Consider the following 15,158-nt stretch of genomic DNA (forward strand, 5'->3'; position numbering starts at 1 on the left):
TTTAGGGTAAATATTTAAGGCTTAATACTAATAGTATGGTGTTTTTTTCCTATGGCGTTCCGACATTTGGTTTGCGGATTAAACTTCTTGGGAATAAATTTTCCATATTTAACCCCATGAGATGAGAATGAGGACTAGAAAATGTCATTTTCTCTATTCCCATGTGTTTATTATTAAAAGTTATTAATATGAATAGTTTTGTAAGGGCCAAAAGTGGTATTTTAAAATAATAACATGGGTAAGTTAGTTCAAAAAAACTGCTTTAAATGCTTTGCCAAGTGAGGGGGAAAAGTTTCCCAAGGTGAGCCAATGTATGAAATTCCCCTTATATGGGCTGGGAAGTCCATATCCAAATATCCATAAATTCTCTTAAACCTTGAACCAAACGAGAATAAGTTTGTTGAAAAGAATTCATGGGAATATGAACCCTCATATATAATTTCGATTGAATGCAAGAAACTAAGAGATACATATTATGGACTGGTGTATAATTTCTAAAATTACACTAACACCCTTGAGATTTCAAAATTATTTCATAAAAACCCTTCAAATTTCAGTCCAAAAATTGATATCATCAATATAATTTCATAAAAGGACAAAGGGAATTACTCAAATGGACCTCAAATTTGTACCCGATTTACATTTTGGTCTCTAAACTAAATTATTCGTTCAAATGGTCCACCAACTCTTTGTTAATCGGCGATTTGGTCCTACGGTTACATTTTCTGTTAAATTTAAGACTTTTGACCTATGTATCACCTCTTTATCATCACTTTATCACCATTGTATCACCACTTTATCACCTATATATCACCACTTTATCACCTATTTGGGGAACATAGGATGGTTATGGACGGTTTTACCCTTACATTTGACGGCAACATTAACATAATGTAACGGTAGAATTAATGGAGTGATTAATATAGAGTTGATGAATCATTTGAACGAATAATTTAATTGAGAGACCAAAATTTAAATCGGGTATAAGTTTGAGGACTATTTGAGTAATTTACCCAAAGGACAAATTTAGCCTCAAAGATTAGAATGCACACACATCCCTTAAGGTCTAATCTTTGAGGTTAATTTTGTTATTTGAACAAGTTTTGATGGCACCAAGGCATCAACAATTTGTGGATGAAAAATTAACGCAAATGATTTTGTGAAAATAATTTGAAACGACATTGAAATTTTTTTAAAAAGCAAAAAATCTCAAGTAGTGTTTGTATGAAAACTCTAAAAAAAAATATAGATGTAAATCATTATAACTAAAAACTATGATGTATTAAGTTATACTTCAATAATTAATAACATTTTTTAAGTAACAATGTTCTTTTTCCCATCAAACATTTTTTAAGTAACAATATTTATTAGTGCGTATTTTTTGACAAGATGGTATTTCAAACTATTTTAGTGTACGAGATGAGGATTGAACTTGAATGTAAAAGGGCGAGCACACTACATCGCCCAATTGGCCCAACCCACATCCACTTTAGTCGCATTATATCACCCTAAACCAATCAAACCACCTATGCAATTAGTTGCCTCAATTTCTTTTTGGTTCTCAAAACAGTAGATAATTAATTAAAGTGAAAATCTCCTAAAGTTTCACTAAACATTTTCCATGTACTTCCTTCGTATTTTCTCAAGTTATTAACGAGATTGGGGTTTTACGTAAGTTGGTCCAAAAACAAAAAAGAAAGATACGCTTTTATTACGTGTGCGTATATTGAATCCGTGTAGAATGTATATATACAGCTGGACTTAATCTCTCCCGCTTTTATTACGTCGTCCTTGGGTCTCCGTTTGCGGGTTTGATCTGAGCTTGACTTGCTTGAATCTCAGGTACTGTTCGAACCCTCGCTTTTCAAATTTCCCTCATTTTATGTTCTTTCATTCAAATTTCGCATGAATTTTAGCCCAAACCCTAGAATTTCCTCGCTTTCTTCTAAAACAAAGTTGGCTCAACTTTAGGGCTCCGCCAGGTTTTTGGGGCATGCTAATTTTTTTTTTTTTTTCTTAGTTATTATTTGAAGTTTCAAGTATGTTTGGTTGCTGGAAAACCTGGGTCATGCAGGGCAAAGATAAAGCGAAAATTTGAAAGGAAATTATATAGTTATTATTTATTTATTCTTATGCTGTTTTAGCTGTATGAAATTTGAAATTCCGAGCCAAAAAGGGTTTGGGCGTAGTTCTATGGACTTTTATTTTATAATGTTTAAATTTCTTTTTTTTGGGAAATTATGAAAACTTCATAAGTTCAAAATTTGGTAGTCTTACTTTTAGAGTTATTTATGGGTTGGTCATAGATGGTTTGTGCAAACTTTAAAATTTAATTCAAAGATGTAATCAAGTGGCAATGAGGGTTGATGTCCAATAGGGCAATCGTCCTGTTTGGTTGGTCAGAAAGCATGGGAAAGAAAAAAAAAAGGAACATATTTTTGCATTAGCTGATAAATGTAAGTATTCAAATAACTGTCCTACTAGTTCAAATAATGCCCTACTAGTTCAAATAACTGTTTGAGGCTCAATTGAGCTTGTATTCTTGGTTCTCTCAGGTGGGAATTTTGGGTCTAGCGGCAGGGCATTATATGCTTGTCCAATAGAAGTTTTCTTTAGTATTTTGTACTTTTTTTTAGCACATATTTTAGTTCACGGCAGAATAGTTGATTGTTGACGCAGGAAAGTACTTGAAAGGAAACTTACTCTTTTTGTTGGTCATTATGTGATGACAGGTACAAACAAATTCAAGTTGATTTTGGACAGTTTCAGAAGCTGCCCAATTAGGCAACTGAGAGACTAATGCTAAATTCTGGGAATAATGTAAACCGGGGTAGTGCAACACCATCATCAGCTATGCCTCCTTTGCCCCAGTGTTTGCCTTTGGAGCCCATTATCTTAGGCAATCCAAAATATACACGCTCGGGAGAACTTAGAAGGGTTTTGGGCATTCCTCATGGTAGTATATCGGATGACCATTCTTTTGGAGTTGCCCATCCGAAACCTCCACCACCAGTGGCAACAGAGGAACTAAAGCACTTCAAGGAAAGCGTGCAAGATGCGTCTAGAAAGGCCAGGTAAAGTCCATTCACCCTACAGCAACTACTTCTCACTATGACAGTTTTCTCAACAAAGTTCTTCATCTTTGAAGATGTTGTTCATGTTTCAAAAGTAATTGAGGATCTTGGTGGTTCATTAAATTTGAATCAAAAGGAGCATTTGATCATGCAAATCGCGGTACCGGTTTTTTAACGGTACAATTTTAGTAAATCATCTCCATTGATACTTTGAACACCTGACTTTAAAGTTAAGTTAGAGATAACAACACACGAGAGAGAGAGAGAGACAGAGAGACAGAGAGAGAGAGATGTTCGAATCCCCCCTCCCCCCTCCCCCCTCCCCCAATCTCACTTTATCCACAAAAAAAAAAATATATATATTCACAATCAAACTTAATTATATTGAAGCTAATCTCATGGGTTTTGCTAGATTGATGAACTTCTAGGGATTTAGGGTTGGAATATGGCTGCTGGTGTCGGTGGTTTTGTTCCAGACGTGAGGAGTTTGGGGTGCAGTTGATTATGTAGATAATTACAGCAGAGAATACGAAGTCTCCTAACAACTCTCAAAGTCTAAAGAAGTTAGAGCGTAAGTAAAACACCTAGACAATACAAAGTCTCCTATCTAAAGAAGTTAGAGCATAAGTAAAACACCTAAATAATACAAAGTCTCCTAACAACTCCCAAAGTCTATCATAATATAAAAAATAAACCTGCAGCACAAAAGAGGTTTAAGCCTCGTTCAAATATAGTACATTTTGTGGCAAAGCGTCCGCCTTACGCTTTTCGTGTAAACTTCTAAACAAATGCGCCTTGTTGCAATGGTAAGATTGTAGTCGATGTAATCTTGTCTTAATGGAGCACTCCCTAGAATTTGCGTGACATATATTAACAACATGCTTTTTTCTACCAGGGACAGAGCAAAAATGTTGCGTGAATCCATTTTCAAATTGGATAAGTACAGAGAAGCTTTGAGTTCAAAGAAGAGACAGAGAAGCGATCTTTCATCGAGTGAGAGGTCCAATGGAGCAAACTTAGTGAAATTGGGAAGTCAAATTCATAAAAACCCTCAAGAGAATATGACTCAAAGATTGGAAGACAGGGCCAAGAGCGTTGGGTTCAATAAACGCGCTCGGACGTCAGTGGCTGATGTGCGGGTTCGTATTCTGAAGTAATTGTAATTCTTTCAATTTAATCTTGGTACATGTGGCTTAGCAAAAATAGATTTATTTTGAAATGGCATCCAATGCAGAAAAATCTATTCCTTAATTTGGATTTTCTTAATGTTACTCTTCTGTAGCTTCATTATGCAACAAAAATAAACCTACTTTAGTCTTTGTACTTCAAGGAAAAAAACACAGACAAGTACAATAAAAGAGAAGTTTAGATCAAGCCTACTTTTGGATCAGAATTTTATACTAAATTGATTGGCGAGTTTTCAGGCGTTTAGATTGTTTGCAGCTTTTCTTTTAGTTCAACATTTGCTTTCATGCTTCTTGAAGTGATCAATGCAAGCTTCTTTCTAAGATGTACACATTTTCTAAATGCCACCAGGCAGATGTTAGGTCAGCTGCCACCTCAAGGCAGCAGGTGACCACAGACAAGGACGAAAATAAGCTTCAGGCTGTTAGTGGGGCTTCTGCTAGGATTGAAGAAAAGACCCGCAGATTGCTTGCTGGAGGTGAAGGGTTGGATCACAAAATAAAAAAGAAACGTTCGGTGGGAGCAGTGAGTAATAGAATTATAGGTGGTGAACGGGATATAAAACGAGCTACTCATCCAAAGCTGAGTGGTGATTCTAAGCTACGCATATGTGATGCTCAAGGTTTCAGGTATTCATATAATATATATATATATATATATTATATACGTATATTTGTCTATCAAAATGAATTTTCTAATTTGTGTAATTCTGCTTAAGGTTCACACTTTCTTACTGTTCATTCATGATATCTTTAGTATGATTACTTATTGAGCATAGATATACTTTCGGTAAGTATGATTACTTAGGTTTTGATATGTTGCAGACTAAAATCTTCACTTGGAGTTGGTGGAATCAATAAGTTGGCGGAACCATCTTTTGAACCTTCTAATCTCAGTACCTGTGCAGTACTCAAGAATGAGCTGGAAAGTGCTCCTGTTCCAAAAGACCGTTCAGCTGTATTAGAGCAGAGGGTTGTGTTGAAAGGAAACATTAAGTATGTATTTCATTCTGAGTTATCTTATTCATACTATGATTTTTACAATATCTAGTAGAGTTTCAAAGTCATTTGAAGTTGTTGGATTAAAGACAATCACAATTTGCACCTCATAACCTTGACACTGGGATTTCAAAATTCACTTTTGTGGTTAAAATGAGACTGTTAATTTGTTCGTGAATCTGTGCCTCAGGCTAAATCCTCAGGAGGATAACCGTGCAGGAAGTCCTAATCCTGTGATAAAAGGAAAGGTTTCTAGGGCACCACGAACTGGTTCCGTCATGAATATAGACTCATCCCCTAATGTTCACCCTTCGTCCGGAGCTTTTCAAGGTTTGGAACAGCCTACTGGTCAAAACAAAGTCCAAGCAGCAAGTGTGATGAATAATCAAAAGTGTGCAACATCGAATGGTTCTTCTGTACATCCTATGGCCCAGTGGGTTGGTCAGAGACCACATAAAAGCTCTCGCACAAGGAGAACAAATTTAGTTTCTCCTGTAACAAACAATGCTGAGGCTCAGATTTCCTATCAAGGCGCTGCAACTTCTGATTTTAGTGCTAGAACTTCTAATGTTGGGACCAATGGATCACAAGTTACGAGCAGTTTAGATAATCATACCACGAAATCTAAAAGAGAACTTCAGAATGTTTCATCTCCATACGGGTTATCTGGAAGTGAAGAATCGGGAGCTGGGGAAAAAAAGTTGAAAGAGAAGGGAATGGACCGTGGTGACATTGCCTTAGCTGCAGATGAAAAAGTTGGGGATCACTTACTGTCCATGAAGAAGAATAAATCACCAACTAATGACATTGGAGATGGTGTGCGAAGGCAAGGAAGAAGTGGAAGAGGTCCATCTTTGACAAGGCCTGGGATTCCTCCAGTTATGGAGAAACCAGAGAATTCACCAACCACAAAGCCTCTTCACGGGATGAAACCTATGTCCGATAAGAATAGAAGGTATCTAAACTGTTTTTTTTTCAGTCCCATTGGTATTGTTGACTATTGCGTCAATGAATTGAGTGTATTGGCTGAAATCTAATCGTACTTTATGGTCTTTTAGTAAAACAGGTCGTCCACCCTCGAAAAAGCTGAAAGATCGCAAGGGGTCAACTCGTGTTGGGCCAATAACATATAATGACTCGCCCGATTTCACAGGTAGTGTTAAAATAATGCAACTTCAGCTAGGTTAATTTCAAATTCCTTTTGGCATCTAAAGTTCATCAAAGTTAACTGATATTGATGGGCTTTTAATAAACATTGTGGATCTGGAATTGATATTTCAGTTTTGCATGGAATACACTAGATTTCCCCTTCTCTCCTTGATAGAAATCCAACCCCCTCCCCCTCCTCCTCCTCCTCTTCAATTTTTTTTTTTTTTAAAGTATGTGAAATGTTGGAGACTAAAACACTTGCTTGTTGTCCTGTAGAGGTTCCATGTCTTTAGGGAGAAGTTTTTGTTATTTTACTTTTCAATGTTAATTATACTGTGTCTATTTAAAAAAATATCTTTTTTGTTATTTTCATTTTCTGTTTTATATGTGTTTGGTTTTTTAGCATGCATTTTTTATTTAACCAAGTCTATTATGAAATATTGTGGAAATACTTGTATTAAAAGGCCTTAGATGTAGAATTTGGCAATATTACTTTTTAATATGTGTTGTCATATCCTTATCAGGTGAATCTGATGATGATCATGAAGAACTATATGTGGCTGCCAATTCTGCTCGGAATGCTAGTAGTATGCTTCTTGACCGTTTAGTGCACAAACACACACGCACACACAAAGTTTAACAGTTCTCTACAAAAGCAGCATATTTCTGTTACACATCCATGCATTTGTCACTAAAGTTCTGCCTGGTTTCTGCAGAACTTGCAAGTTCTGCCCCATTTTGGAAGAAAATGGAATCAGTTTTTGGTTCTCTCAGCTCAGAGGACATATCCTACTTACAGCGGCAGGTATTAAATGGGTCCCCTGATGCATCTAAATTTAATGAGTATCCTTGGGTCAGACACTTAAAAATTTTTCCTCTTCCCGTTTTTTGATATTGGATGGATCAGCTAAGTTTTGCAGAGGAGCTTGGTGAGAGTTTGTCTCAGATGTTTGGTGATGAATATAATGTTTCGGTAATACAGTTAGTCATTAGTTCTTGTGAACTTTCATTTGTTTTTATGCATTTCATTTTATTTTCATATCTTCACAAAACTAAACTCAAGGGAGAAAAGGATAGTAAATAAGTTTTTTTTGTGTGGATATTGATTAGTTGTGAACTAATTCTTGCAGGGTGTTTTTATGCATAGAGAATTCCCTAATTGTTCTGGGGAAAGACAAGGGAACCATTTTAATCAAGATTCATCAAAGACTGATGCTTTATGTGAAAATTTTGACACGAGAAGGCTGGAAAAGGCTACTCCATTATACCAAAGAGTTCTTTCTGCTTTAATTGAAGAAGATGAAAGTGAAGAACTGTACCATCATAGTGAAGGGAAAAATTTGCACCTACGGTGTGCGAGTGATGATTCTCATTGTGGTTCATGTAATCAGATTGACGTTGAACCCAAAGATTGGGACAGGATAGAATCTGAAGTTGAGTCGCAAGGGGATTTTCAGACTCAGAAAAATAGCTTGCTGGACAGACTTTCTTGTGATAGAAGTGCTGCAACTAATACATTTAGAAATAGAAGCATGCCCAGTTCTGTACACAACGATGAACAGTGGCAGGCAGATGAGGACGTTTCACATTCTGATGTGGGGCATGCCTGTGAAATATGTCCAACTGATCTTGGTCATCTGCAACCTAGGGAACTCAAGACTACTAACTTGCCTTCCTCAGAGTGCCAATATCAGTTGATGTGCCTGGATGACAGGCTTCTCCTGGAGCTGCAGAGTATTGGTTTATGTCCGGAGACATTGGTAAGCACTCAGCTCAGACATTGGTCCTTAATATTACCTTCCGGGAAAAATTTTATTCCAGTTATTTTTTGGTGGTTTTGTCTGTACTTCTTACCTTTCTCCACATTTTTTTTTCTTTTGGTGGGTGCCTTGCTCCAGCCTGATCTTACTGAAGGTGAAGAAGTGATTAATCAAGATATAATGGGACTCAAGCAAGGGCTGCATCAACAGGTTGCATTTTCTTAAATATTCTGTTTGTACAGGCTATATGCATCACAGTATCTATGCATAGTGAATTTTCATAATGACTATCCTCTTATTTTCCATTGACCTTCCTGTTTCCCATTTCTTACATCTCTTTTACGTAACTAATAGATTGCGACGAAGAAGAAACACTTAGCAAAAATTGATAAAATTGTTCAGAAAGAAAGAGCTGCAGAAAGACGGTAGGGTTCACAAGGCTGTGGATATTTTACTGATTGTACTATTTAAGTTATTTTCTTTATTCAGTCGTGATGTTTTAGATTAATGTCGTTTCATATCACAGGAGAATTGAACTAGTTGCAATGGATCAGCTTATTGAGATTGCTTACAGGAAACAACTGGTAATTGGTTATTTTCATTTTTGTTTTTATATTTATTCATTTTCAAGTTGTTCATCTGTCTTTAATATTTTGGCCTTTGATATGCTTCTTGATCAAGATATTAAACTAGTACCTATGGGGTTGTTGTATACTATTATAGAACAAGATACCCTTTCATGGCCATGCTTTTATCCTCTCAAAAACATATCCTTCTTAACTTCCCCTTATCTTAGGGCGCCTTTGTCCTTAGATCAAAATTCATGAACTTGCGCAGGTTTCTTTAGAATTCACTTCTTCCTGCCATTACTTCACTTTCCACAAGAAGGCATGTGTTGATAAAAAAGAAAGGACAGCAATCTTTATGTTATTTGTGTGTGTATCTGTGTCTATTCCAGAATCCATATAGAGGTTAATGCAGGATTCTTTTTTAATTTGAGTGGAATGCACTGTGTTGAGTGTTATGTGTAGTGTTCCCACACTGACTAAACCTAGGTTGTTTTTCGGAAATTCACTAATATAGTATTTTGGAGCTTAATCTGCCTTCATCCACAGATGTGAGCAAAGTAAAACATGGACTTTGATAAAGTTAGGCACACATCAAATTAGTCAACACCTGCTTCTGTTTAACAAACAAATTAATTATTTAATGTGGGAGCAGTGGATAATTTTCTGATATCTTGCTGACCATATTAGTTAGAAAACCTGAACATGAGCGAATTGCTCTGATAGACCAAAAAGAAAAAAAAGAGTATCTCGTGTCCTTTACTGTGCTATCAATGATTCTTTGCACTATCTTTCATGTGCAAACATATTGTATCAGTTAATTTTAGAGGTTCTGCAATCCTGGATAAGTGATGCTGCTACCATCCCATTTTGTTTCAAATTTGTCCCCATCCCTACAATGAAGATAACCATCCTTTCCATTCGGAAATAACTTCAAGTACTGACAAACAGCCCCCAAAGCAACTTATGACCTCTTTACAGTGAGCAATCCTTCTTTTTTCCCCTTTCATCTTACAATTTATCTCACTGGCAAGGCATGTGCTGGCCAATACCATCTTTCTCAGTAGGCATAATTAGAGATGGGCATGGTGTTCTCTTTGATTGAATATTATTGTCTATGATGTGGATGTGTTTTGATTGATGGAGTTGGAAGACAGAAGTGGGTGGAGTAGTACCACTATATGTGAATGTTTATGAGAAATACTTATGTCTGCTATAATGGTAATATGTAAGGTGAATTTGTAATCAGATTAATGGTGAACCAAAGCATATGATAGATTACTGAACATTTTCCATCAACTTAATGTTTACAGGCTTGCCGTGGGAGTAGTGGTTCAAAAAGTGCAGTCCGTAAGGTTTCAAAACAAGTGGCATTGAGTTTTCTCAAACGCACACTTGCCAGATGTCGAAAATTTGAAGAAAAGGGCATTAGTTGCTTTACTGATCCTGCACTGCAGAATGTTATCTTCTCTGAACTTTCATGCAACAATGCTGCAAAATCTATCGACTGTGTTGGCTCTGGAACTGCTAGTAATACATGCAATGAAGGTTCCCATCAAGCGGAAGTCAGAGGATCTGGTAGTTCCCATCAAGCGGAAGTCAGAGGATCTGGTATGTCGACTTAGACCTGTAAATGCTCGTTTACTGATATCAATATGTATCCATGAAAGTTGAGAATTTAATTTAGGAGCATATCTTTTTTCTTTTATCATTTTTTACCCTTTCCTTTTGTGTTCTTAGCTGATTCAAGTTGTAAGGGTAAAGATCTTTTAACTATATCGTATAAAAATGTCATTCAATGATTGTTGTGGGGTACCAAGTTAATAACCATACAGGATTTGTTCCATGATTCTGCAGGTGCAGTATCCAGTGCGTTTGGGAGATATGATTCCCCTAGTGAAAACCATGACAGGGGTTCATCAGGGGTTCTTCATGCTGTCATTGACTCGTCTGGTCAAGCTTCTTCCAAGCATGGATCGATGTCAAACTTGAACAAGGGGAGAAAGAGGGAAGTGCTGATTACTGATGTTGTTGGACTTGGAAGTGCTTCCTCAAGGCTAACTTCAACTCTTGACAGCACTGTTCATGACGCGAAGGGAAACAGAGGTGAGAGAAATAAGGACCAAACCTTGGATAATTTAAGAAACACTTCACCTAGTGGAGTTGGTAACACATCATTGGACAGCTCCCGAAGTGAACGCAAAACAAAAGGAAGATCCAAGCAAAAGAATACTCACTCATCAAGTCAATCGGTTCCTAATGCCGGCAATAAGAAACATAGGACGGGCCCACCATTGCGGAGTGATGCTCCTACACTGCCATCGTCTAAAGAGGCAGATGAACCCACTGATATTGCAAATTTGCAACTACATGAATTAGATTCCCTGGAAGAGAACCAAGATCTCAGTTCATGGTTGAACTTTGATGAAGACGGCCTGCAAGATCATGATTCCATTGGTCTCGAAATACCAATGGATGATCTCTCAGAGTTGATGCTTATGTAAGGCAGCTTTTACTTTTATTTCACCCCAATCCCCTTTTGGTGGTTATATCAAAAATCCAAAACCAATTCTAAGATTGAAGCCAAGTTAGTATAGCCAGAGCATGCACCACACCACACCTAACTACACATTGTAATTTTTTCTACGCAATGAATTTCGAGGTAATTGAAGATTTTTTTAATGTGATACCTAGATGTGTATTTCTTTTATTGTTCAAGTACTTTATATCCCCTCCTAAAGTGTGATGTGCGATCATATATGTGGAGGCACACTAAAACTAAAACTAATTGATGGTAGTTTATACTTTGTTGACAAAGTGATACTCTAAATTAGTCAAATGTAGAGAGAGGGGGATCGAACTTGAGTGTAAAGGGGCGGACGTATTGTCTTGATCAACTGACGTAACCCGCAGCATGTGCATAGGTAGTTCATACTTTGTTAAACTTTTAGGTAGTGAATCCAATTATTGTAGACTTTTGATAGTTAATTGTGCGTGCTACACTGATTTATATAATGATTTGAAAATTTCCTGAAATTCTTCTTACGAAGTCTCTACAGACATAGCTTGTCGGATAGTTACAACTTATATAGAATAAAAGCATTTTGGCAAGTATGTGGTTGAGCTGTTTTGAAGAAAGCACTCACAATGGACCATGGTGTGATGAAGCTCTTCCTTTTCAATTCTCTGAGAAGGGCATGGTTGGGCCATGGTGGTCTTAATGGCCCAAACCAATTGAAATTGCCATTGTTTCTGTTCATTCATCTTGGTCATTCACCTTCAACACTAGACGTAGGCCTCGGGCAGCCTGCCACACTATTGTGTCATGACTCATGGCAAAAATGTGGAAAACATACATATAGGAGTACTTATAATTTTTATGTTTAGATAAATAATTGATACTTGACGTGAAATTGTCCCAAAATCCAAATCAAGTTTCTAGCTGGAGCATGAACCTATTCTTTTGACAAAAATCAGTCAGGAGAAACTAAATCAAAAATGGTTTATTCATCAAACTATAATTGAAGAAATAGAATAAAATATTTTTATTTCCATGTTAAAATCCATAATTAAATACCTTCAAAACTAGGATTTAGATAACTAGAGGAGTAGTTAATTCGATTCTTTATTCCCTTATTCTTAAGTTCCTCGATTCATAATTTCTTTGTAATTTCCTACTTAATCAAATCAGCTGTCATGGATGAAGTGGTTGTTGGAAATTTGTACTGTTCTGTATGTTTTTTCTGAAAACTCATTAGGATAAACAAATATGGCTGTATGGTTATTATTACTTTTGTTTATATATAGCTAAAACAGTTGACCACAAAACCATATTATATACATAATATATGCACAATACAAACCGCCATCCACCAACTACAAGTCAATAGTATTAATGTTAGACGATAATGTTAATCAATTGCAAGAAGTATTGGCTTTGGGCTACCACCATTTGCCCCCCTTGATATTTATGCATGTTTTATTCTAGATCAGGTCAGCTTTAGCAATCAAATTACAAAAAAACTCTTATATTATAAACATATAAGATATGATTTAAAAACCAATATTCATTGCTGCATAATTCAAGTCCCAATTTTGAATGCAAATTTGTTTACTCATTAAAATTAAGTACTTGACTCATAACAAAAAAAACAAAACAAAACAAAAAAAGTATCTGTCAATGCATTGGTCTGGAAAAAAAAAAAACTGGATTAGGAGCATAAAACATGCCACAAAGATGTGTTCAGTTTTCCCAATCGGGTTGGATATAAGTAAGGCGTTTTTCTTTTGAAATACGAAGGACATGATATATCAATTTATCATAGTATTTTTTATGAAAATATTAAGAATAACAAGACAGATAATTTCATACGACGTACGCGACTTATTAAAACAAACATATGGTTTCGACCTCGAGTAAAAAGTTTAACATAATATACTCAGTTAAGGGCTCAAGTACCTAAACCCTACAAAACACATGAGCTTTTCCAAATGAATGCTTCACCTTTTGGGTTTTTATATCTAATTTTCTATATAACACATTCATATAATTTCACACAACGATGTGTTTCGCACAACAACATGAAGCACTTTGATTGGGTGCTCGTAAGAATATTTTGTCTCCCACTCTTTATATCTTTTTTTAAATTGGAAAAAGTAATGACGAAGGCAGCATTAGTGTTGGATAAATCAAACCTAATAAAAAAAGACGTATGCTTTAAAGCAAAGGGAAGATAGGATTATTTGTAGCCTATGATATCTAATGGGGATTGTAAAGGCATGCTGATAATGATGGGTATGCCAACCTTTGTTTATACATAATTAATTTATTCCATGTCGATCCTAATGGACAGAAAAGTTGAGGCCAATTGAGAAGCAAAAAGAAAAGTGGTATAATTTAGAATGCAAAAAGAAAAAGAAAAAAAAAAGGGGATGGAGTGATCAATCAACTACAGGAGCATGTCATACTCGACGTCCATATTCTTCAACACGGAATCTCCACAGAAAGATTTGTAAAATGAATTTTCTTTTGGGCTACCAAGCTTTGTAGGCTATTAATTAATAACTATTTTATTGACCAATTATAAATTATAATTGTTGATCATTCTACAAAGTTCATGTGCTCATCTGATCCATCACTCGAGAAGTCATATAAGACATTTCTAGTGTGTGCTTTCTTCTAGGTTTTCTAGTTAGAAAGCAAGCCTAGCCTTTTATGCCTTAGGGCTCTAGCAGAACTTTAAGTTTTTTACTTTATTTTGGTAAGGTATATACTTCTATTTTGACCAAATGGATGTAAGTTGGATTGGTCCAGGTTTTTGGTGTGCCTCGAGTGGTCGGGAATTCAAGGCCCCATAATATCTGTGTTTGTGATATTCCCCCTACCCCTTCCTAACTTTGGGAAAAAAAAAAAAAAAAACTTCTATTTTGATAAGTTGGTAATGACACTAATTCATTACAGTTCAGCTAGAGGCCAAGAGTTGGTATTTCCCATGGCACATATTGGTTTGGTTGTATTAGGCGCAAGCTTTTTATTAACTAATCTCTTGTTAATTAAGGAGAAATATTTCTTGTATATAGCCGACCTATGCTTGGTAAATTGCATGGCTTGCGGTGGTTGTGTATTAGAATGAAATCTTGCATTGATTTGGTTCACAAATATTGAGGTATTACTATTAGATTCATGAGCTGAAAGTGAAGGGCATAGCGACTTCCTAGGATATGACCCCTTGGTTAAGGTATACGTTGACCCCCAGTCAAACGAGTCAACTGAAAACGTACATATCAGGGGTGATTATAGTTTGGGATCCAGGCCTTCACACTTGACCTGAAGTCCCTAATTATCTCTGTGCTTTGGACTTAGCTTCTAAGCAATGAGCAAGGGTAGAACCAGAAAATTTTCAGTGGGTGGGCTAATTCAAGTTATTAGCTTAAAAATTAATGATCATTTTTGTTGGTACTTACATTTTCTATAGTTTTCTAGAAATAATATACATTAAATCATATCAATCACGCTAATTGTAAACACCAAAAAAATAAAATAAAATAAAATAAAAAATAATAATATATATATAGAGAATTAGAGCCACATTATTCACGAAATGGTGAATTTCATTTAGAAAAATGCTTCTTTTTTGAAAACAAATTAATGAAAAAAGATTCAAAATTGATGTTGGGACAAACTTTGACGCCAAATACAAAGACCTCTGACTATGCCTATTGGTGTTGAAATTGTATATATATTTTTATTTTTTTAATTAAAAATATTAGGGTATATATATGCTTCCCTGCACATTATTTCCAGAAAACTATAGAAAATGTCAACAAAAATGATCATTAATTTTTAAGCTAATAACTTGAATCATAAGGATTGGCCCACCCACTGAAAATTTTCTGGTTCTACCCTTGCTCATTGCTTAGAAGCTA

General features: G+C 35.8%; 1 protein-coding gene across 2 annotated transcripts; it reads left to right on the forward strand.

The window, feature by feature from the left end:
- On the forward strand, window positions 1,738-11,442 carry LOC18772693. 2 transcript variants are annotated; one of them, XM_020566180.1, is made up of 16 exons: window positions 1,738-1,842; window positions 2,733-3,074; window positions 3,970-4,213; window positions 4,611-4,888; window positions 5,084-5,254; window positions 5,448-6,212; window positions 6,316-6,410; window positions 6,931-6,993; window positions 7,123-7,211; window positions 7,314-7,379; window positions 7,537-8,166; window positions 8,305-8,376; window positions 8,521-8,591; window positions 8,693-8,750; window positions 10,046-10,343; window positions 10,590-11,442. In XM_020566180.1, exons 2-16 carry the CDS (start codon window positions 2,800-2,802, stop codon window positions 11,234-11,236), a joined length of 3,822 nt encoding a protein of 1,273 aa, XP_020421769.1. In that variant the 5' UTR covers window positions 1,738-1,842; window positions 2,733-2,799; the 3' UTR covers window positions 11,237-11,442. The 2 variants fall into 2 exon arrangements, with proteins under 2 accessions (XP_020421769.1, XP_020421770.1); XM_020566181.1 differs by having other exon boundaries at window positions 10,046-10,310.

The sequence above is a fragment of the Prunus persica genome, chromosome G6 (genome assembly GCF_000346465.2).
Source record: "Prunus persica cultivar Lovell chromosome G6, Prunus_persica_NCBIv2, whole genome shotgun sequence".
In the NCBI taxonomy this organism is placed as follows: Eukaryota; Viridiplantae; Streptophyta; class Magnoliopsida; order Rosales; family Rosaceae; genus Prunus; species Prunus persica.

Excerpts from the sequence above, each read along its gene's own strand:
- LOC18772693 (XM_020566180.1), top strand. The coding sequence starts at position 2,800 with ATGCTAAATTCTGGGAATAATGTAAACCGGGGTAGTGCAACACCATCA. Across the intron at positions 6,213-6,315 it reads ATGTCCGATAAGAATAGAAG|TAAAACAGGTCGTCCACCCT; the intron begins GTATCTAAACTG and ends ATGGTCTTTTAG. Across the intron at positions 8,751-10,045 it reads TTGCTTACAGGAAACAACTG|GCTTGCCGTGGGAGTAGTGG; the intron begins GTAATTGGTTAT and ends TAATGTTTACAG.